Genomic DNA, 24,778 nt, shown 5'->3' with positions numbered 1-24,778 from the left:
ATTTAAAAAAAAAAAAAAAAAACGTCATAGAAATAAAGCATTTTAGCCTGTTTCTGATTATAGCCTGCATTACCGTTTTACACATTTATACATGAGTTTAGTATGAAAGATATGTCTACTAAAAATTATATATATTTTTTTTTTTCGTGCATATTTCATACTTTATATGTGTGTATTTGATGTATGCTCCGGGGTCCCCGCACAAGGGCGGGAATATTCCATGTTTATGAATATTGATGAGGATCCCCTGGAAGAGAAAGAAGATTCTACAAAAAACATTTGACTTCTAAAAATTCTGACATTAGCCCCAGAGTTGGTAATAAACTATCATTAACTGTAAGGAAATGCCTCCTTGGCATGGTTACCCCCTGACTTTTTGCCTTTGCTGATGCTAAGTTTTGATTTGAAAGTGTGCTGAGGTCTGCTAACCAGGCCCCAGCACCAGTGTTCTTTCCCTAACCTGTACTTTTGCTTTCACAATTGGCACACCCTGGCATCCAGGTAAGTCCCTTGTAACTGGTACCCCTGGTACCAAGGGCCCTGATGCCAGGGAAGGTCTCTAAGAGCTGCAGCATATCTTATGCCACCCTGAGGACCCCTCACTCAGCACAGACACACTGCTTGCCAGCTTGTGTGTGCTGGTGAGGACAAAACGAGTAAGTCGACATGGCACTCCCCTCAGGGTGGGATGCCATTCAATGTTTGACTGATGAGGATACCCCTGGAAGAGAACTAGGATTTACAGGTAAGTAACTTATCCTTATTCCACTTTCTTTGTTGTAAATTGTAATTGCCCTCGAATTATTCTCATAATCTCTTTTCTCCTTCTCAATTCTTGGGATTAACACGTCATTACGGCATTTGGTCTTAATTCTTTCCATAGTTGTATTAAGAATGCTATCTTTCTATCTTCTTGCTTTGAATCTTGCTTCTATCTGGCCATTTTGAATGTAGATTGCAATGTCCAGAAAATGTATTCTCTCATGGCTTAGTTCACACGTGAATTTTAATCCAAGGTTATTGGAAATAAGATTGGAAAAGTATGTCATAAACTCGTCTTTCGTGCTATGCCATATTATATATGTCATCCATGTATCTTAACCATAATACAATTTTTCTAGGTAAGTATCATTCTACTGGCCTAATGCTATCTCCTTCTCCCACCAGGGCCTTTAGTAAATTTGCATAGTTTGGAGAAAGAGAAATGACCATGGCTGTAACACTTAGTTGCTGAAAAATTTTGTGGTTGAAAATATTGTTTTAGACAAAACTCTGTCATGGATAACAGAATTTTGGTATGCTCCAATTTACCAATGTTCCGTTGTTTCAAAATATTCACATGCAGCTAATCCTGTTTCATGGTCTATTGATGTGTACAGAGATACCACATCGATGGTTGCCAAGAGATACTTACTATTCCAGTTTGTATTAGCCAAAATTCTTAGAAAATCTCCTGAGTCTTAGGAGCTCAATGTCTTAACAATTGGCACCAAATAGTCTACGTAATCTGAAATTCTTTCAAAGAGCAGGCGGAAACAATTGGCCTACCCGGAGGATTGATCATAGACTTATGTATTTTGGATAAAAAGTATATCATTGGAATTGTTGAATTCTCAAGAATTTACATTCCTCAGCACTTAAAAAGAGCTTTTGATGGCAGTTCCGCAGCCTAGAGTTTACAGAATGAATAATTTGGTTGATTGGATTTGTTTGTAATATCTTATAATTCCTTTCATCATTCAGTTGTCTGTAGGCTTCTTTAATGTAGTCTTGTGTGTTAAGGACCACTATGTTGCCTCCTTTGTCAGCTGGTTTAATAATTATTTTATCATTTCCTGCCAAATTTCTGGCATTTAGCTGGCATACATGTACGGTTAACTTTTCTCTTTTTCCTTGATATCTTAATTTTTTCCAAATCCGCAAGTACAAGTTCTGCAAAGATATCAATTGTATTGTCCGGTGATAATACTAGGAAAACTTTAGATTTTCCTTTGAATTGACTTTATTTGTTCGTATTAATTTCCAGCTCTTCCAAAACGTCTGCTTCTATTAAATCTTCATCTTGCAAACTGTGGTATAAATCAGAGTTTTTATGCCTGAAATTTGAGCAATACACAACTCAATTGATACAGTTTGATCTGTACTAGTATTGTGAACACTGGAATAATAAGGATGAATTGACTAGAATTTCACCAATTTTAGCTTCCCTATAAATGTGTTTGTTCCACTGTTGGGAAATTATAATCCAAAAGATTTGGCACTAGATTCCACTCCATATTATCTATTTTTTTCTTTAACAAACTCCTGAGGGAAAATTATTTTTTTCTTTTCGCTCCTCTTATTATCTCTTGATTCCAACAATTGGCCTCTGCCTTGACCACGGCCTCTTCTCCTTCCTCTTATTGATTTGTGATCCAAGTAGAGAAGCTGCTTCTCCACTAAAAAAAATAAAAATAGTTACCCTAGTGGTTGATTCATGTTTGGACGATCCCCCCCCCCCTTCACTAAGATCTATATCCGATTCACTGAATGTGTCTAAGGAGCCGAGACCGGAATTCCCTGTCTTCAAATTAAAATCCTTTTTAAAGTTATCAAATCTTTTGGCAAAAGTAAATTTTCTACCTTGTTCATAGTCTTGCTTCTCTTAAAAATTTTCATTTTTTGTTCTTGTATCTCATCTTCATATTTATCCAAACGACTTTACATATCTTTTCTTATAGTTTTTCATTTGGATGATTTTTCAATTTGTCCTCTGTTTCCTTAATCATCTTGCGTAGTTCCTCCAGGTCTGTTTTTGCATGTTTTACAAGAATTCTTAACATATTTAAAGAGCACTGCATGTTTTCTCCCCACTCTGGTCTTATATTAGGATATGTTGGTATTGTAAAAATATGGCGGCCTCTTCGTACACACTCTCACACTCTCTCTCACACACACTCTCTCTCACACACACTCTCTCTCACACACACTCTCTCTCACACACACTCTCTCTCACACACACTCTCTCTCACACACACTCTCTCTCACACACACACACACTCTCTCTCACACACACACACACACTCTCTCTCACACACACACACACACTCTCTCTCACACACACTCTCTCTCACACACACTCTCTCTCACACACACACTCTCTCTCACACACACTCTCTCTCACACACACTCTCTCTCACACACACTCTCTCTCACACACACTCTCTCTCACACACACACTCTCTCTCACACACTCTCTCTCACACACACTCTCACACATGCTGTGCATTATCCTGCCATCTAGTGTTGGGCTCGGAGTGTTACAAGTTGTTTTTCTTTGAGGAAGTCTTTTCGAGTCGCGAGACCGAGGCAGGCAAGGGAGGGGGGGCTCCTCGGGGTAGCCACCACCTGGGCAAGGGAGAGGGCCTCCTGGGGGTCACTGCCTGACTCCCAGATCCCGACGCCTGGTAAAGACTCTGCACCCGCAGCCCCCAGGACCTGAAAGATCGGAACTCCAGTGCAGGAGTGACCCCCAGGAGGCCCTCTCCCTTGCCCAGGTGGTGGCTACCCCGAGGAGCCCCCCCCCCTTGCCTGTATCGCTGAAGAGACCCCTTGGTCTCCCATTGATTTCCATTGGAAACCAGACGTGTGTTTGCACACTGCACCCGGCAGCCCCCGTGCTGCTGAGGATGTACTTTCTGCGCTAACTTGTGTCCCCCCTGGTGCCCTACAAAACCCCCCTGGTCTGCCCTCCGAAGACGCAGGTACTTACCTGCTGGCAGACTGGAACCGGGGTATCCCCTTCTCCATTGAAGCCTATGCGTTTTGGGCACCATTTTGACCTCTGCACCTCACCGGCCCTGAGCTGCTGGTGTGGTAACTTTGGGGTTGCTCTGAACCCCCAACGGTGGGCTACCTTGGAACCAAACTTGAACCCCGTAGGTGGTTTACTTACCTGCAAGAACTAACAAACTCTTACCCCCCCTAGGAACTGTGAAAATTGCACTGTCTAGTTTTAAAATAGCTATATGTGATTTACTTGAAAACTGTGTATGCTCTTTTGATTATTCAAAGTTCCTAAAGTACCTACCTGCAATACCTTTCATTTGAAGTATTACATGTAAAATTTGAACCTGTGGTTCTTAAAATAAACTATACAAAAATCTATTGGCCTGGAATTGTCTTTGAGTGTGTGTTCCTCATTTATTGCCTGTGTGTATGTACAACAAATGCTTAACACTACTCCTTTGATAAGCCTACTGCTCGACCACACTACCACAAAATAGAGCATTAGAATTATCTCTTTTTGCCACTATCTTACCTCTAAGGGGAACCCTTGGACTCTGCATTCTATTCCTTACTTTGAAATAGTGCATACAGAGCCAACCTCCTACACAGGGCCACAGGTTTGAACAAGAACTGGGCATGGGGGAACCAGACCATACCCAGAGGAGTCTCCATATACAAAAAGACCCGGGGAAAATCAGAACTCTTCCTCCAATAAAGATGAAGCGGAAGCTTGCATTCTATGAGACGGAAATGCAGCCAAAAGCAAAAGTGGATAAAGGAAAAAAACACCACCACAGTTTTCTCCACAGCCATCACCACCGCACTCGCCACATCTGTCCCCAGTGGCAACACCCCCAATGATGCAGTCACCAATGCACACAGGGATGAGCCAAGATGACCCGGATGCATGGGATTTGTATGACGCACCAGTCTCAGATAATAGTCCAGATTGCTACCCGGCAAGGCCATCACCACCTGAGGACAGTACTGCTTACATGCAGGTGGTTTCCAGGGCAGCTACATTTCATAACGTAGCATTGTATGCGGAGCCCATAGAAGATTACTTCTTGTCCAATACCCTATCATCTACGCATAGCCAATATCAAAGTTGCCAATGTTACCAGGCATGTTAAAACACGCCAAACAGGTGTTTCAAGACCCAGTTAAGAGCAGAGCCATCACACCTAGGGTGGAGAAAAAATATAAACCTCCCCCTACGGACCATGTGTACATTACACAACAGTTAACTCCTGATTCAGTGGTAGTGGGAGCAGCCCGGAAAAGGGCAAACTCACAAACTTCTGGAGACGCACCACCGCCTGACAAAGAAATTCGGAAATTCGATGCAAGAGGGTGGCAGCACAGGCAGCCAATCAATGGCGAATTGCCAATTCACAAGCTCTACTGGCAAGATATGACAGGGCACATTGGGATGAAATGCAACATCTCATTCAACACCTTCCCAAGGAGTTCCACAAATGTGCCCAACAGGTTGTCGAGGAGGGCCAAACTATCTCCAACAACCAAATAAGGTCGGCTATGGACTCTGCAGACACGGCGGCCAGGACAGTAAACACGGCAGTAACCATTCGGAGACACGCGTGGCTACGGACATCCAGATTTAAGCCAGAAATCAAGCAGGCTGTGCTGAATATGCCTTTTAACGGACAACAATTGTTTGGGCCGGAGGTGGATACAGCGGTAGACAAACTGAAGAAAGACACTGACACGGCCAAAGCCATAGGCACGCTCTACTCCCCACAGAGCAGAGGCACTTTTAGGAAGCCGCACTTTAGAGGGAGGTTTCGGGCCCAGACCACAGAGTCTTCCACCTCACAAGTCAGGCTAATATATCAGGGCCAATATCAAAGAGGAGGGTTTTCTAGGACAACATAGGGGTGGACAATTCCCTAAAACAAGAGGGAAATTCCGGAGCCCAAAAACCCCACAAACTAAATAGTGACTTCAACGTCACAAACCCCCACCACACAACACCAGTGGGGGGGGGGAGGCTCACAGATTATTACCAAAACTGGAAACACATAACTACGGACGTGTGGGTCCTAGCCATTATCCAACATGGTTATTGCATAGAATTCCTACATTTGCCACCAGATGTGTCTCCAAGAGCACACAACATGTCCAAACAACACTTAGATTTGTTACAACTAGAAGTCCAAGCATTTTTACAAAAAGAAGCAATAAAACTAGTACCCAACCATCAAAAAGGAACAGGTGTTTACTTCCTGTATTTCCTAATTCCAAAAAAGGACAAAACACTGAGACCCATATTAGACCTCAGAACACTAAATCCTTACATCAAATCAGATCATTTTCACATGGTGACACTTCAAGACGTGAGTCCCTTGCTCAAACAGGACTACATGTCAACATTAGATCTCAAGGATGCTTACTTCCATATACCCATACATCCTTCCCACAGGAAATACTTGAGGTTTGTAATCCAAGGTGTGCATTACCAGTTCAAGGTGTTACCGTTCGGGATAACAGCACCAAGGGTATTCACAAAATGCCTTGCAGTAGTAGCTGCTCATATCAGGAGACAGCACATGCACGTATTCCCTTACTTAGGCGATTGGTTAATAAAAACCAGCACTCAGCAACAGTGTCTTCTACACACAAGATACATCATAGAAACCCTTCACAAACTAGGGCTCTCTATAAACTACCAAAAATCACATCTACAACTGTGTCAAATACAACAATACTTAGGAGCAACAATCAACACACAAAAAGGGATTGCCACTCCAAGTTCACAAACAGTACAAGCCTTCCAAAATGTAATACTAAACATGCACCCAAACCAACACTATCAAGTGAGGTTTGTAATGAAACTCCTAGGCATGATGTCTTCATGCATAGTCATTGTCCCAAACGCAAGACTACACATGCGTCCATTACAACCATGCCTAGCAACACAATGGACACAAGCACAGAGTCAACTTCAAGATCTAGTGTTGATAGACCGCCAAACACACTCCTCGCTTCAATGGTGGAATCCTATAAATTTAAACCAAGGGCGGCCATTCCAAGACCCTGTGCCTCAATACGTGATCACAACAGATGCTTCCATGATAGGGTGGGGAGCACACCTCAATCAGCACAGTATACAGGGACAATGGGACGCACAACAAAGGCAACTTCATATCAATCATCTAGAGCTGTTAGCAGTGTTTATAGCATTGAAATCATTTCAACCACTAATAGCCCACAAACACATTCTTGTCAAAACAGATAACATGACAACAATGTATTACCTGAACAAACAGGGAGGAACACACTCATCACAACTAATTTGGCATTGGGTGATTCACATTCACATAATAGCACAGTATATCCCAGGGATTCAAAACCAGTTAGCCGACAATCTCAGTCGAGATCACCAACAAACACACGAATGGGAAATTCATCCCCAGATACTAAAAACTTACTTTCAACGCTGGGGAATACCAAAAATAGACCTATTCACAACAAAAGAAAATGTAAAATGCCAAGACTTCGCGTCCAGGTATCCACACCCACAATCCAAGGGCAATGCGTTATGGATGAGCTGGTCAGGGATATTTGCTTACGATTTTCCCCCTCTCCCCCCTCCTTCCGTATCTGTTAAACAAATTGAGTCAAAACAAACTCAAACTCAAACTAATACTAATAGCACCAACATGGGCTCGCCAGCCATGGTATACAACAGTACTGGACCTGTCAGTAGTACCTCATATCAAACTACCAAACAGACCAGATCTGTTAACTCAACACAAACAGATCAGACACCCGAATCCAGCATCGCTCAATCTAGCAATCTGGCTCCTGAAGTCTTAGAATTTGGACATTTAGACCTTACACAAGAATATATGGAGGTCATTAAACAAGCTATAAAACCTACTACAAGACATTGTTACGCAAACAAATGGAAAAGATTTGTTTATTACTGCCATAATAATCAAATTCAACCACTACATGCTTCCGCAAAAAACACTGTAAGCTACTTACTACACTTAAAAAATCTAAACTAGCATTTTCTTCCATTAAGATACATCTCACAGCCATATCTGCTTATCTGCAGATTACACATTCAACATCACTCTTTAGAATCCCAGTCATCAAAGCATTCATGGAGGGTTTAAAAAGAATCATACCCCGAGAACACTACCAGTTCCCTCGTGGAACCTCAATATTGTATTAACACGACTCATGGGTCCACCATTTGAACCCATGCATTCTTGTGAGATACAATACTTAACCTGGAAAGTAGCCTTCCTAATAGCAATCACATCTCTTAGAAGAGTGAGTGAAATACAAGCATTTACTATACAAGAACCCTTTATACAAATACATAAACATAAAGTGGTTCTCCGTACAAATCCCAGATTCTTACCAAAAGTTATATCACTGTTCCACCTAAACCAAACAGTGGAACTCCCTGTCTTTTTTCCACAACCAGACTCAGTAGCTGAAAGAGCCTTACATACTTTAGACATTAAAAGAGCACTAATGTACTATATTGATAGAACAAAACAGTTTTGCAAAACAAAACAATTGTTTGTAGCTTTCCAGAAACCTCATGCAGGAAATCCAGTATCCAAACAAGGCATTGTCAGATGGATAGTAAAATGTATTCAGACCTGCTATATTAAAGCAAAAAGATCTACCTATTACGCCGAAGGCGCACTCCACTAGGAAGAAAGGTGCCACAATGGCCTTTCTAGGAAATATACCTATGACAGAAATCTGTAAAGCAGCCACATGGTCTACGCCTCATACATTCACAAAGCATTACTGTGTAGACGTGTTAACACAACAAGCCACAGTAGGACAGGCTGTATTCCGAACATTATTTCAGACAACTTCATCTCCTACAGGCTAAGCCACCGCTTTTGGGGAGGTAACTGCTTACTAGTCTATGCACAGCATGTGTATCTGCAGCTACACATGCCATCGAACGGAAAATGTCACTTACCCAGTGTACATCTGTTTGTGGCATGGGACGCTGCAGATTCACATGCGCCCTCCCGCCTCCCCGGGAGCCTGTAGCCGTTTTAAGTTGATGAAACTTGTACATTTGTAAATATATATCACTTTTATACACATTATGTACATACATACATCTTTACTCCATTGCATGGGCACCTTTACTATATACACAACTCCTACCTCACCCTCTGCGGGGGAAAACAATCTAAGATGGAGTCCCTCCTTTTCGGCTCCATTGCTCATGGGTGTCGTCTCCATCTTAGATTGTTTTCTTTCCGCCAATGGGTTCGGATGTGTTCCTCTTCGCTCCGTATTTCGAATCGGGAAAGTTAGATAAGAATCAAAAGTTCATCGGTATTGTTCTCGTTCGGTACCGGTTTAGTTTTATTGAATTGGCACCGACATCAAGACATTGGCACCTGCTTCGGCGGCCCTTCGGGGCTTCTGCTCTTCATCAAGGCCTGGTCGGCCCGACCACACCCGTCGTCCAAGACTAATGGACCGGACCCCCTTCTGTTTTTGTCCTAAGTGTCATGCCAAGTATCCTTATACAGACCAGCACCGGGTCTGTAACCTGTGTTTGTCGCCCGAACACAGAGAGGATACTTGTGAAGCTCGCTGAGCGTTTCAATCCAAGAAGACCTTAAGGGATCGACGCGCAAGACGACTACAAATGGCGTTGAAGCCGAAACAACATCTTGACGTCAAGAAGGAAGAGAGAATTTCCATCCAAGAAACTGACTCGGATGAATCCGAAGGTGATCGACCCTCCACGGCGCGGCAAACAGTGAGTACACCTGCCCCGTCCCACATCCAGGGTCACACCAAAAAACTCAAGGCCACGGGGAAGCCACCGGCAGCTGGCCATGGCTCAACCCACAGAAAAGAAGGTGACCAAATAAGATCGGCACTGAAAAATGCCAAAGATTTGCCGAAGACTTCCGACTCCGCTCGAGAATCCGGCACTGTAGGAAGTTGGCTCTGTATGCACTATTTCAAAGTAAGGAATAGTATGCACAGAGTCCAAGGGTTCCTCTTAGAGGTAAGATAGAGCATTATAATTATCTTGTTTTGCCACTGTTTTGTGGTAGTGTGGTCGAGGAGTAGGCTTATCAGAGGAGTAGTGTTAAGCATTTGTTGAACATACACAAGCAATAAATGAAGAACACCCACTCGGAGACAATTCCAGGCCAATAGGTTTTTGTATAGAAAAATATCCTTTCTTAGTTTATTTTAAGAACCAAAGGTTCAAGATTTCCAAGTAATAGTTCAAATGAAAGGTATTTCAGGTAGGTACTTTAGGTACTTTAGGAACTTTGAATTAGAAAAATAGAATATACAGTTTTCACATAAATGACATACAGCTATTTTAAAACTAGACACAGTGCAATTTTCAACAGTTCCTGGGGGAGGCAAGTGTTTGTTAGTTTTTGCAGGTAAGTAAACCACCTACGGGGTTCAAGTTTGGGTCCAAGGTAGCCCACCGTTGGGGGTTCAGAGCAACGCCAAAGTTACCACACCAGCAGCTCAGGGCCGGTCAGGTGCAGAGGTGAAAGTGGTGCCCAAAACACATAGGCTTCAATGGAGAAGGGGGTGCCCCGGTTCCAGTCTGCCAGCAGGTAGGTACCCGCGTCTTTGGAAGGCAGACCAGGGGGGTTTTGTAGGGCACTGAGGGGGACACAAGTCAGTACAGAAAGTACACCCTCAGCGGCACGGGGGCGGCCGGGTGCAGTGTGCAAACAGGCGTCGGGTTCGCAATAGGTTTCAATGGGAGACCAAGGGGTCTCTTCAGTGATGCAAGCAGGCAAAGGGGGGGGGGGGGGGCTCCTCGGGGTAGCCACCACCTGGGCAAGGAAGAGAGCCACCTGGGGGTCGCTCCTGCACTGGAGGTCGGATCCTTCAGGTCCTGGGGGCTGCGGATGCAGTGCCTTTACCAGGTGTCGGGTCTTTGAAGCAGGCAGTCGCGGTCAGGGGGAGCCTCGGGATTCCCTCTGCAGGCGTCGCTGTGGGGGCTCATGGGGGGGGGGGGGCAACTCTGGCTACTCACAGTCTCGTAGTCGCCGGGGAGGTCACCCTGTGGTGTTAGTTCTCCACAAGTCGAACCGGGGGCGTTGAGTGTAGAGTGCAAAGTCTCACGCTTCCGACGGGAAACGTGTGTTGTTTCAAAGTTGCTTCTTTGTTGCAAAGTTGCAGTCTTTGTGGAACAGAGCTGCTGTCCTCAGGAGTTCTTGGTCCTTCTGGATGCAGGGCAGTCCTCTGAGGCTTCAGAGGTCGCTGGTCCCTGTGGAAAGCGTCGCTGGAGCAGTGTCTTCAGAAGTGGGGAGACAGGCCGGTAGAGCTGGGGCCAAAGCAGTTGGTGTCTCCGTCTTCTCTGAAGGTTTTCAGTTCAGCAGTCCTCTTCTTCTTAGGTTGCAGGAATCTAATTTCCTAGGTTCTGGGGAGCCCCTAAATACTCAATTTAGGGGTGTGTTTAGGTCTGGGGGGTTAGTAGCCAGTGGCTACTAGCCCTGAGGGTGGCTACACCCTCTGTGTGCCTCCTCCCTGAGGGGAGGGGGGCACATCCCTAATCCTATTGGGAGAATCCTCCATCTGCAAGATGGAGGACTTCTAAAAGTCAGTCACCTCAGCTCAGGACACCTTCGGGGCTGTCCTGACTGGCCAGTGACTCCGCCTTGTTTTTCTCATTATCTCTCCTGGACTTGCCGCCAAAAGTGGGGGCTGTGTCCAGGGGGCGGGCATCTCCACTAGCTGGAGTGCCCTGGGGCATTGTAACACGAAGCCTGAGCCTTTGAGGTTCACTGCTAGGTGTTACAGTTCCTGCAGGGGGGAGGTGTTAAGCACCTCCACCCAGGGCAGGCTTTTGTTTCTGTCCTCAGAGAGCACAAAGGCCCTCGCCACATAGGGGTCAGAAACTCATCTCTCAGCAGCAGGCTGGCACAGACCAGTCAGTCCTGCACTGAACAATTGGGTAAAATACAGGGGGCATCTCTAAGATGCCCTCTGTGTGCATTTTTTTATAAATCCAACACTGGCGTCAGTGTGGGTTTATTATTCTGAGACGTTTGATACCAAACTTCCCAGTATTCAGTGTAGCCATTATGGAGCTGTGGAGTTCGTTTTTGACAGACTCCCAGACCATATACTCTTATGGCTACCCTGCACTTACAATGTCTAAGGTTTTGCTTAGACACTGTAGGGGCATAGTGCTCATGCACATATGCCCTCACTTGTGGTATAGTGCACCCTGCCTTAGGGCTGTAAGGCCTGCTAGAAGGGTGACTTACTTATGCCACAGGCAGTGTGAGGTTGGCATGGCACCCTGAGGGGAGTGCCATGTCGACTTAGTCATTTTCTCCCCACCAGCACACACAAGCTGGGAAGCAGTGTGTCTGTGCTGAGTGAGGGGTCCCTAGGGTGGCATAAGACATGCTGCAGCCCTTAGAGACCTTTCCTGGCATCAGGGCCCTTGGTACCAGGAGTACCAGTTGCAAGGGACTTACCTAGGTGCCAGAGTTGTGCCAATTGAGACAATGGTACATTTTAGGTGAAAGAACACTGGTGCTGGGGCCTGGTTAGCAGGGTCCCAGCGCACTTCTCCGTCAAATCAGCATCAGTATCAGGCAAAAAGTGGGGGGTAATTGCAACAGGGAGCCATTTCCTTACAGGCACCGAAAAAAGTCCCCATTGAGTTATCGAGTCGGGCAAGCCTTGAAAGATCTCATCGGAACCGAAAAAGACAATTTTATTGGGAATTTCGGTACCCCAAAAAACGGCTTTGGAGACGAAACGTTCTTCCTGCACTGAGGAGCAAGGGCTTTCTATGCAGCTCAAAGAAAGGCACAGATTTGAGCAAGATCTGGATTTAGAAGAACATGACCAAACACAACAAAGGTTAGAAATCCAGGACACAGGGAAGATACAAACCATCCCTCCACTCAAATCGAAAAGAAAAGTAGCTTTTCAGGAGACTGAGATGCAACCGAAAGCCAAAGTGGTTAGAGACAAGTCACCACCACCACAGTTCTCACCACAACCATCCTCACTGCAATCACCACACTTGTTGAGTGTAGTGGTGGGGGCTGTTGGTTCAGTGGTGGGCGGTGGGGTCTGGGGTCCGAAGCGGTTGTGTAGGTCTGCGATCTTTCGGTGGAAGAACGTAGAGAGGGAGTTGCAGAGTTCTTGTGAGGGCGTGATGACGTTGGAGCTGGCGATGGCGCTGGGGTTGGAGAGCTCTTTGACACTGTTGAAGAGTTCTTTGCTGTTGTGGGTGTTGTCTAGTCGCTCTTTCAATGATGTCCTTTTGGTGGAGCGGATCAGCTGGTGGTGTTCACGGGTGGCGATCTTGAGGGCTGACATATTTTCTGTGGTGTGTTCTCCACGCCAGGGTACGGCAGGATTTCTTGGATTCTTTGAGGGTGTCCGTGAGCCACAGGGGTTTCCGGATGGTGGTCCCACTTGGGTGGCTTTTAAGTGGAGCGAGGTTTTCGGCACAGTTGGTGATCCTCTGTGTGAGGCTGAGGGCTGCGTTGTTGGCGTCAGTGGTGATGGCTGGTGGGTTTTGGTTCAGTGTTGAGAGGAGCTGCTCTGTGGAGATTTTGCTCCAGTGTCTGCGGGGGATTTGTTGTGTGCGATGGTGGTGGGTCTCGCGTCCACTTCACCTTCAAACGGATCTGTGGTCGGTCCAGTGTAGTTCAGAGGAGTGGCTGAAGGATATGTGGTTGCTGGCGGAGAAGATGGGGTTGAGCGTGTGGCCAGCGTTGTGGGTGGGGGTGTTCACCAGTTGCTTGAGTCAGAGGTTGGCGAGCAGGGTGGTGGTGTTGTTGTCGATTTTCTCCAGAAGTTCAGGTCCCCGAGGAGGATGTAGTCTAGTGAGGCTAGGGCGTGCGGACTCATGAAATCTGTGATGGTTTCGCTGAATTGGGCACGTGGGCCTGTAGACGAGAGTTCCTCTGAGGGTGGTTCTGGGGTCGGTGTGGATCTGGAAGTGTACGTGTTAAAGCCAACACTCATCAACAATGTCAATTTCACACGCAATACATCATAGATACTCTACACAAACTAGGGTTTTCTATAAATTACCAAAAATCACATCTACAACCATCCAAAATACAGCAGTACTTGGGAGCAACACTCAACACACAAAGAGCAATTGGCACTCCAAGTCCACAAAGAGTTCAGTCGTTTCAAAATATAACATCAAGCATTCAACCAAGCCAACAATACACGGCAAGGTTTGTGTTGAAACTACTAGGCATGATGTCCTCATGCATAGCTATTGTCCCAAACGCAAGGCTACACATGCGGCCTTTACAGCAGTGCCTAGCAAAACAGTGGACGCAGGCACAGGGTCAACTCCAAGATCTAGTGTTAATAGACCGCCAAACACACTCTTCGCTTCAATGGTGGAACCCTGTAAATTTAAACAAAGGGCGGCCTTTTCAAGACCCAGTGCCTCACGCCGTTATCACATCAGACGCTTCCATGATTGGGTGGGGAGTACACCTAAACAATCACAGCATACAAGGTCAGTGGGACAATCAAAATTAACTACTTCACATAAATCACTTGGATCTGCTAGCGGTATTTCCAGCACTAAGTGTTTCAGCCACTTCTAGCCCACAAACACATTCTTGTCAAGACAGACAATATGACAACAATGTTGTTATCTAAACAAACAAGGGGGGAACACACTTGTCACAGCTGTGTCTCTTAGCACACAAAATTTGGCATTGGGTAATTCACAACAACATTCGCCTGATGGCCAACTGATTTTGAATGCCGGGTATGTATTGTGCTGACAATCTCAGTTGAGATTATCTTGTAGAATCTGGGGATGCATTTCCAATTCGTGAGTTTGCTGTTAACTTCTACTGCTGGGGGACACCAAACAGATCTATTTGCAACAAAAGAAAACACAAAATGCTAAAACTTCGCATCCAGGTACCCACACCATCAGTCCAAGGGCAATGCTCTATGGATCAGCTGGTCAGGGATATTTGCTTACGCTTTTCCCCCCTCTCCTGCTCATTCCTTATCTGGTCAACAAACTGAGTCAAAACAAACTCAAACTAATACTTATAGCACCAACGTGGGCTCGCCAGCCGTGGTACACCACACTGTTGGACCTATCTGTGGTACCTCACATCAAACTACCAAACAGACCAGATCTATTAACACAACACAAACTACAGATCAGACACCTGAATCCAGCATCGCTCAACCTAGCAATCTGGCTCCTGAAGTCTTAGAATTTGGATATTGTAAGGAAATGCCTCCTTGGCATGGTTGCCCCCTGACTTTTTGCCTTTGCTGATGCTATGTTTACAATTGAAAGTGTGCTGAGGCCTGCTAACCAGGCCCCAGCACCAGTGTTCTTTCCCTAACCTGTACTTTTGTATCCACAATTGGCAGACCCTGGCATCCAGATAAGTCCCTTGTAACTGGTACTTCTAGTACCAAGGGCCCTGATGCCAAGGAAGGTCTCTAAGGGCTGCAGCATGTCTTATGCCACCCTGGAGACCTCTCACTCAGCACAGACACACTGCTTGCCAGCTGGTGTGTGCTAGTGAGGACAAAACGAGTAAGTCGACATGGCACTCCCCTCAGGGTGCCATGCCAGCCTCTCACTGCCTATGCAGTATAGGTAAGACACCCCTCTAGCAGGCCTTACAGCCCTAAGGCAGGGTGCACTATACCATAGGTGAGGGTACCAGTGCATGAGCATGGTACCCCTACAGTGTCTAAACAAAACCTTAGACATTGTAAGTGCAGGGTAGCCATAAGAGTATATGGTCTGGGAGTCTGTCAAGCACGAACTCCACAGCACCATAATGGCTACACTGAAAACTGGGAAGTTTGGTATCAAACTTCTCAGCACAATAAATGCACACTGATGCCAGTGTACATTTTATTGTAAAATACACCACAGAGGGCACCTTAGAGGTGCCCCCTGAAACTTAACCGACTGTCTGTGTAGGCTGACTAGTTCCAGCAGCCTGCCACACCAGAGACATGTTGCTGGCCCCATGGGGAGAGTGCCTTTGTCACTCTGAGGCCAGTAACAAAGCCTGCACTGGGTGGAGATGCTAACACCTCCCCCAGGCAGGAGCTGTGACACCTGGCGGTGAGCCTCAAAGGCTCACCCCTTTGTCACAGCCCAGCAGGGCACTCCAGCTTAGTGGAGTTGCCCGCCCCCTCCGGCCACGGCCCCCACTTTGGCGGCAAGGCTGGAGGGAACAAAGAAAGCAACAAGGAGGAGTCACTGGCCAGTCAGGACAGCCCCTAAGGTGTCCTGAGCTGAAGTGACTCTAACTTTTAGAAATCCTCCATCTTGCAGATGGAGGATTCCCCCAATAGGGTTAGGATTGTGACCCCCTCCCCTTGGGAGGAGGCACAAAGAGGGTGTACCCACCCTCAGGGCTAGTAGCCATTGGCTACTAACCCCCCAGACCTAAACACGCCCTTAAATTTAGTATTTAAGGGCTACCCTGAACCCTAGAAAATTAGATTCCTGCAACTACAAGAAGGACTGCCTAGCTGAAAACCCCTGCAGAGGAAGACCAGAAGACGACAACTGCCTTGGCTCCAGAAACTCACCGGCCTGTCTCCTGCCTTCCAAAGATCCTGCTCCAGCGACGTCTTCCAAAGGGACCAGCGACCTCGACATCCTCTGAGGACTGCCCCGGCTTCGAAAAGACAAGAAACTCCCGAGGACAGCGGACCTGCTCCAAGAAAAGCTGCAACTTTGTTTCCAGCAGCTTTAAAGAACCCTGCAAGCTCCCCGCAAGAAGCGTGAGACTTGCAACACTGCACCCGGCGACCCCGACTCGGCTGGTGGCGATCCAACACCTCAGGAGGGACCCCAGGACTACTCTAAGACTGTGAGTACACAAACCTGTCCCCCCTGAGCCCCCACAGCGCCGCCTGCAGAGGGAATCCCGAGGCTTCCCCTGACCGCGACTCTTTGAAACCTAAGTCCCGACACCTGGGAGAGACCCTGCACCCGCAGCCCCCAGGACCTGAAGGACCGGACTTTCACTGGAGGAGTGACCCCCAGGAGTCCCTCTCCCTTGACCAAGTGGAGGTTTCCCCGAGGAACCCCCCCCTTGCCTGCCTGCAGCGCTGAAGAGATCCCTAGATCTCCCATTGACTTCCATTACAAACCCGACGCTTGGTTCTACACTGCACCCGGCCGCCCCCGCGCTGCTGAGGGTGAAATTTCTGTGTGGACTTGTGTCCCCCCCCGGTGCCCTACAAAACCCCCCTGGTCTGCCCTCCGAAGACGCGGGTACTTACCTGCAAGCAGACCGGAACCGGGGCACCCCCTTCTCTCCATTCTAGCCTATGCGTTTTGGGCACCACTTTGAACTCTGCACCTGACCGGCCCTGAGCTGCTGGTGTGGTGACTTTGGGTTGGCTCTGAACCCCCAACGGTGGGCTACCTTGGACCAAGAACTAAGCCCTGTAAGTGTCTTACTTACCTGGTTAACCTAACAAATACTTACCTCCCCTAGGAACTGTGAAAATTGCACTGTGTCCACTTTTAAAACAGCTATTTGTGAATAACTTGAAAAGTATACATGCAATTTTGATGATTTGAAGTTCCTAAAGTACTTACCTGCAATACCTTTCGAATGAGATATTACATGTAGAATTTGAACCTGTGGTTCTTAAAATAAATTAAGAAAATATATTTTTCTATACAAAAACCTATTGGCTGGATTTGTCTCTGAGTGTGTGTACCTCATTTATTGTCTATGTGTATGTACAACAAATGCTTAACACTACTCCTTGGATAAGCCTACTGCTCGACCACACTACCACAAAATAGAGCATTAGTATTATCTCTTTTTGCCACTATCTTACCTCTAAGGGGAACCCTTGGACTCTGTGCATGCTATTCCTTACTTTGAAATAGCACATACAGAGCCAACTTCCTACAGATATCTAAACCTTTCTAAAGAATGTATGGAGGTCATTAAACAAGCAAGAAAACCCACAACCAGACATTGTTCCGCTAACAAATGGAAAAGATTTGTTTGTTACTGCCAGGCTAATCAAATTACGCCACTAAACGCATCCACACAAAACATTGTAAGATATTTACTACACTTACAAAAGTCAAATCTAGCCTTCTCTTCCATTAAAATACATCTCACTGCAATATCTGCTGTAAGGAAATGCCTCCTTGGCATGGTTACCCCCTGACGTTTTGCCTTTGCTGATGCTAAGTTTTGATTTGAAAGTGTGCTGAGGCCTGCTAATCCGGCCCCAGCACCAGTGTTCTTTCCCTAACCTCTGCCTTTGTTTCCACAATTGGCACACCCTGGCATCCAGGTAAGTCCCTTGTAACTGGTACCAAGGGCCCTTATGCCAGAGAAGGTCTCTAAGGGCTGCAGCATATCTTATGCCACCCTGGGGACCCCTCACTCAGCACAGACACACTGCTTGCCAGCTTGTGTGTGCTAGTGGGAATAAAAAGACTAAGTCGACATGGCACTCCCCTCAGGGTGCCATGCCAACCTCACACTGCCTATGCAGTATAGATAAGTCACCCCTCTAGCAGGCCTTACAGCCCTAAGGCAGGGTGCACTATACCATAGGTGAGGGCATAAGTGCATGAGCACTATGCCCCTACAGTGTCTAAGCAAAACCTTTAACATTGTAAGTGCAGGGTAGCCATAAGAGTATATGGTCTGGGAGTCTGTCATGCACGAACTCCACAGCACCATAATGGCTACACTGAAAACTGTGAAATTTGGTATCAAACTTCTCAGCACAATGAATGCAAACTGATGCCAGTGTACATTTTATTGTAACATACACCCCAGAGGGCACCTTAGAGGTGCCCCCTGAAACCTTAACTGACTACCTGTGTAGGCTGACTGGATTTAGCAGCCTGCCACACTCCAGACATGTTGCTGGCCACATGGGGAGAGTGCCTTTGTCACTCTGTGGCTAGTAACAAAGCCTGTACTGGGTGGAGATGCTTATCACCTCCCCCTGCAGGAACTGTAACACCTGGCGGTGAGCCTCAAAGGCTCACCCCCTTTGTTACAGCACCCCAGGTCACTCCAGCTAGTGGAGTTTCCCGCCCCCTCCGGCCACGGCTCCACTTTTGGCGGCAAGGCCGGAGGAGATAATGAGAAAAACAAGGAGGAGTCACTGGCCAGTCAGGACAGCCCCTAAGGCATCCTGAGCTGAGGTGACTGACTTTTAGAAACCCTCCATCTTGTAGCTGGGGGAATCCTCCAACAGGGATAGGAATGTGCCCCCCTCCCCTCAGGGAGGAGGCACAAAGAGGGTGTAGCCACCCTAAGGGCTAGCAGTTATTGGCTACTACCCCCCCCAGACCTAAACACACCCCTAAATTCTGTATTTAGGGGCTCCCCTGAACCTAATAACTCAGATTCCTGCAACCTAAGACGAAGGACTGCTGAGCTGAAAAACCTGCAGAGAAGACGGAGACACCAACTGCTTTGGCCCCAGCTCTACCGGCCTGTCTCCCCACTTCTAAAGACACTGCTCCAGCGACTTCTGAAGCCTCAGAGGACTACCCTGCATCTAGAAGGACCAAGAACTCCTGAGGACAGCGGCTCTGTTGCACAAAGACTGCAACTTTGCAACAAAGAAGCAACTTTGAAACAACCACGTTTCCTGCCGGAAGCGTGAGACTTTTCACTCTGCACCCGACGCCCCCGGCTCGACTTGTGGAGAACAAACACCACAGGGAGGACTCCCCGGCGACTGCGAGACCGTGAGTAGCCAGAGTTGACCCCCCTGAGCACCCCACAGGACGCCTGCAGAGGGAATCCTGAGGCTCCCCCTGACCGCGACTGCCTGCTTCAAAGACCCGACGCCTGGTAAAGACACTGCACCCGCAGCTCCCAGGACCTGAAGGATCCGACCTCCAGTGCAGGAGCAACCCCCAGGTGGCCCTCTCCCTTGCCCAGGTGGTGGCTACCCCGAGGAGCCCCCCCTTGCCTGCCTGCATCGCTGAAGAGACCCCTTGGTCTCCCATTGAAACCTATTGCGAACCCGACGCCTGTTTGCACAGTGCACCCGGCCGCCCCGTGCCGCTGAGGGTGTACTTTTTGTGCTGACTTGTGTCCCCCCCTGGTGCCCTGCAAAACCCCCCTGGTCTGCCCTCCCAAGACGCGGGTACTTACTTGCTGGCAGACTGGAACCAGGGCACCCCCTTCTCCATTGAAGCCTCTGCGTTTTGGGCACCACTTTGACCTCTGCACCTGACCGGCCCTGAGCTGCTGGTGTGGTAACTTTGGGGTTGCCCTGAACCCCCAACGGTGGGCTACCTTGGACCCAGCTTTGAACCCCGTAGGTGGTTTACTTACCTGCAAAACTAACAAACACTTACCTCCCCCAGGAACTGTTGAAAATGCCACTGTCTAGTTTTAAAATAGCTATATGCCATTTGTGTGAAAACTGTATATGCTATTTTGCTAATTCAAAGTTCCTAAATTTCCTAAGTGAAATACCTTTCATTTAAAGTATTGTTTGTGAATCTTGAACCTGTGGTTCTTAAAATAAACTAAGAAAATATATTTTTCTATATAAAAACCTATTGGCCTGGAACTGTCTGAGTGTGTGTTCCTCATTTATTGCCTGTGTATGTACAACAAATGCTTAACACTACCCTCTGATAAGCCTACTGCTCGACCACACTACCACAAAATAGAGCATTAGAATTATCTCTTTTTGCCACTATCTTACCTCTAAGGGGAACCGTTGACTCTGTGCATGCTGTTTCTTACTTTGAAATAGTACATACAGAGCCAACTTCCTACAGTGTGTCTGTGCTGAGTGAGGGTTATCCAGGGTGGCATAAGACATGCTGCAGCCCTTAGAGACCTTCCGTGGCATCAGGGCCCTTGGGACCAGTTACAAGGGACTTACCTGGATGCCAGAGTGTGCCAATTGTGGAAACAAAAGTACAGGTTAGGGAAAGAACACTGGTACTGGGGCCTGGTTAGCAGGCCTCAGCACACTTTCAAATCATAACTTTGCATCAGCAAAGGCAAAAAGTCAGGGGGTAACCATGCCAAGGAGGCATTTCCTTACAGACTTGAAAACTTTTTCTTGTGCCTTTCATTGTAAAATGGATTTTCCTGAATGTGTGTTCAGTGGTGCGATTTACCACAGATAAAGTAGCATGAGTGTGTGCTAGGAAATGTTTGCATGTATGCTGATATTTTGTTCAGAACTTAATTCTGTTCCTATTTTTTTCTTTCTTTCAGAAATCTGATCGCACTCAGCAATCACAGGTATGCATTGTTTTTGTTCACTAGAGTGGTGGGTGAAGTCATGGTTTTTTCTCATATTTTCACAAATTAATGTTACTGTCCTTTTTACATAGTGTGCTTGCATAACTTTAGGCCTGATATATCATTTGGTGGATAGTCAGTCGTTCAGGGGGATCGATTAAATTACTCTGTCATCATGGCAGAGGGACAGTCTGTCAAATTTATAAATGACTGCCAAGGAGGCAGTCATTTATTTTTAATGCATTGAAAAGAACCGCCATCACAGCTTTTCTTGCCCATCCATTTCGCTGTTGCTTACATCAAACAGTTAAAAAAATGTTTTTTCCTGAAACATGATTTCCTTTTTGAAATTAAAAAAAATGTAATGCTTCCCTTGCCATGAGAGTAACATCCCAAGGGGGCAGGAGAAGCTGGGGGTTTGAGAGTGGAGGCATTCACTGGATAGCAGACACATAAAAAAAAAAAAGAAAAGTATATGTAGAAAAGTACCATCTTTTTGGCATAGTTAGCCCCACTTTTTACGTGCTGGAAGTGTGTTTTGACTGTGTTCACTGTTATCCAGGACCTCAGTAACTGCTCTCTCCTTTTAAATTTGGTTGCTTGGACCACGCACACGCCACATTTGGCATACCAGTGCCCCCTTGTAAGTCCCTAGTATATGGTACCCACGTACCTAAGGCATTGGGGCACCAGGGGTCCCCCATGGGCTGCAGCATGTATTATGCCATCCATGGGGAGCCCATGCAAAGTATAACTGCAGGCCTGCCATTGCAGACTCAGTGAAAGGGTGCCTGCATCCTTTTTCACTAATGGTCACTGCCCCAGGTCACTGTAAATCACCCCTATGGTAGGCCCTCAGAGGGCAGGGTAGAGGGTGCCTGTGTGTGAGGGCACCCCTGCATGAGCATAGGTGCCCCTACAAACTCCAGTTCCAATGCACTGGAGTTCATAAGTGCGAGGAAGCCATTTTACATGTGTGCTGGTCATAAACCCCTACCTATGTCCAGCTACATAATGTTAACTCCCAACCTAGGCATGTTTGGTATCAAGCGGGCCAACACCTCTAAGTGTAAGTCTGTTTTTTGTGGTCTCCAATCGCCAGGCCAATCCACGACAGAAAGGGCCTCACCCTCCTGCACAGGCCAGGGCACAGTATCTGGCCCTCCATACCCACCTCTGCTCTCAGGTGGGGTGGCCCTTGCGATGGTTCTAATGGTAAAGACACTCCAGTACAGTCCTGGCCTCTCGCCAGCTAGACGAGGCCCACTGTGCGGGCCTCCAGTGGGCACGCCTTATGCCGTAGCTCACCACGCGACCCATCTGGCCTACAGCTAAGGTCTCTTGTGGCCTCCGGCAAGCTCATACCAAAGGGGGGATTACAGCCTGTAGTGCGGGTCTGGTTGCAGTACCTGGCTCGCTGCCTTTGCATAAGTTTCCACTTTTTGCCTGTGTCTAATGTAGCTTTGATGCGTGCCACTCTAAGGGACCCAGCACCAGCCTCATGCAGACGGTCACTGCAGGCTGCATGACGTGGTGCTCCCAAAAGAGAAAGCGCAAGATGGCACACAGCATGTGCCATCTCCCTGAAACACTAATATTTTTACATCACCCCTACAGCAGGCCTTACGGCCCTAAGGCAGGGAGCATTATTTTATAGGTGAGGCCATATCTACTTATACACAGAGGAGAAGAATAAGGAGTGGAGACCCCCAACGTGGTCCCACCAGCTCGAGATGCAATCTATCAGTTTATGAAAAACTGCCCACACCTACTAATAGTGGCATGTTTCATCATAGGGCGATCCTAACACATTCCCACACGATTCAACGTGAGGAATGGAGAAAAATGGAGGGGAAACACATAACCAAGACCAACAAACTGGGATCTAACACACACAAAGCCCTCATTCACATAATTAAAACAATCTCAGGTGGTACCATACTCAATCTTTATTTCAAGGTCTACCGGATAGGATTAAAAGAACATTTAAAAAAAAGGGTGGTGAGAAGGGTATAATATCACCCCTGCACCTCAAATGGCCATATGAAGGTCATAGCCATTAAAAGATCAACTTGTTTCAGCCGTTTTTATCCCCCCTAAGGATCACTCTGCCTTCCTAAGGATCTTCGATCCCCTTTAATTCATGTTTCATACCCTAACCTTAGCGCATTCAAATTGTGGCCTCTCTGGGTACACTTGTGTCCCTGTCTTTTAGTACACACTCTCAAGATTGCTGAGTAGTCATTATCAAACTCCCAAACTTGAGTCCGGTGGGAGCAACTCCCTGTAGTCACACACTCGTCAAGGGACCCATGCCTCCCATCAGCCTACCATGGCTCTGTGTAGGTCTGCAACAGATATGATGCTACTATGTTTTTGTCGATTCTTAGACCTAATAAGTGAACAGGGAAGCCGTATAAAATACACGTGCTGGACACTGGTCAATAAGAGTTTCCCAGCTACATGATGGCTTCACTGAAACTAGGGATGTTTGGTATCAAACATCATCTATTAATAAACCCTCACTGATTCCAGTGATGGATTTATTAACACACATACACCCAGAGGGCACCTTAGAGGTGCCCCCTGAAATCCAACCAAATACCGATGTGCTCACTGACTAGCTTTAGCCAGCCTTCCACCAACAGATGAGTTTCTGCCCCCAAGGGTGAGAACCTTTGGTTTCAGGAGGTCAGGGACAAAGTCTCCTCTGGCAGGGGTGTTAAACACTCTTTTAGCAACAGGATGGAGTGCAAATCTGCATTCTAAGCAGGAGGCTTCGAAGGAGCCTACCACCTTTGGTATGTAATCTAGCCTCTCTCAGAAGGGAGATGCTGACCCTCCTGTCCCACGGCCCATATGGCAGGTGGGAAAATTAGCTATGCAGGAGGTGTTACACTGCCCACCTGAACTCACCGCTAGGGTGGCTAGCCTGACGTGAACATAGCCTTAGAAATTCCACCATCCTGTGTGTGGTGGAATTAGCCATTCTGGGACAGGCTGATGCCCATTCCCCCAAAAGAAGTAGTCATCTAGGGGGTGTAGTGAGCCCTGGGGTAAGTAGCCCTTTGGCTTCTACCCTACACTCCATTTAGCACTCCAGGAAAGCTGATCTTCACTGGACATAAAAGGAGTAGTGGACAAGAAGCCTGCTGAACCAGAGAACTGAGAAGCACCACTGACCTAGAGCCAGCTCTGCTAGCCTGCCTGCTGCACCCAACCCTTGAGGAGCAACTGACATGTCCTGCTGCTGCAGCCTCTTAGAAACAGGAGAGCTGCCGGTGCTGTGCAAATCGACAAGACAAACTCACTTGGAACATAGGCGCTGCTTCCCTGCATCTACAGGCACCCAAAGAAAGCACTGGGGATCGGGACCACAAAAAAAAACTGACGCCGGACAGCACCACTGCACTTGAGTCTTCTAGCCTGAGCTGAAGTGGGCCAATGGTACCTGCGTGGTTCCCAGGCCCTCCAGAGACAAAGCCCAACTTGAGTTTCCCCACTGTGGACTTCCAACTGTGTCTGCAGCCTTTTTCTGCAGACCTACTCTCCCATACTGCCACTGCCTTAGTTGATCGAGACTGGACGGTCCTCCTCGCCTGGACGGTGAAGACCAGAGGTGCCCCTACACCTTTGAGACTTGAGACCTTAGCCCTCTCGTCGGTTCAACCGGATTGGACTCCCAGTCCCCACCTGCAGCTTCTTTCTGTGGGCCCCTTCTGCCTCCGGTGATGGAA

The 24,778-nt window shown here is 47.2% G+C and overlaps 1 protein-coding gene across 2 annotated transcripts in view; it reads left to right on the top strand.

The window, feature by feature from the left end:
- Positions 1 to 24,778, top strand: part of LOC138296808 (exportin-5-like) — a 1,097,230-nt gene that overhangs the window by 176,968 nt on the left and 895,484 nt on the right. For both annotated transcript variants that reach the window (XM_069236256.1, XM_069236254.1), the window contains exon 6: positions 21,015 to 21,041. In XM_069236256.1, coding sequence (XP_069092357.1) covers positions 21,015 to 21,041 — 27 coding nt within the window. The remainder of the gene's footprint in view (positions 1 to 21,014; positions 21,042 to 24,778) is intronic.

The sequence above is a fragment of the Pleurodeles waltl genome, chromosome 5, assembly GCF_031143425.1.
Source record: "Pleurodeles waltl isolate 20211129_DDA chromosome 5, aPleWal1.hap1.20221129, whole genome shotgun sequence".
NCBI lineage: Eukaryota > Metazoa > Chordata > Amphibia > Caudata > Salamandridae > Pleurodeles > Pleurodeles waltl.
This window is presented reverse-complemented; position numbering and strand designations above follow the sequence as displayed.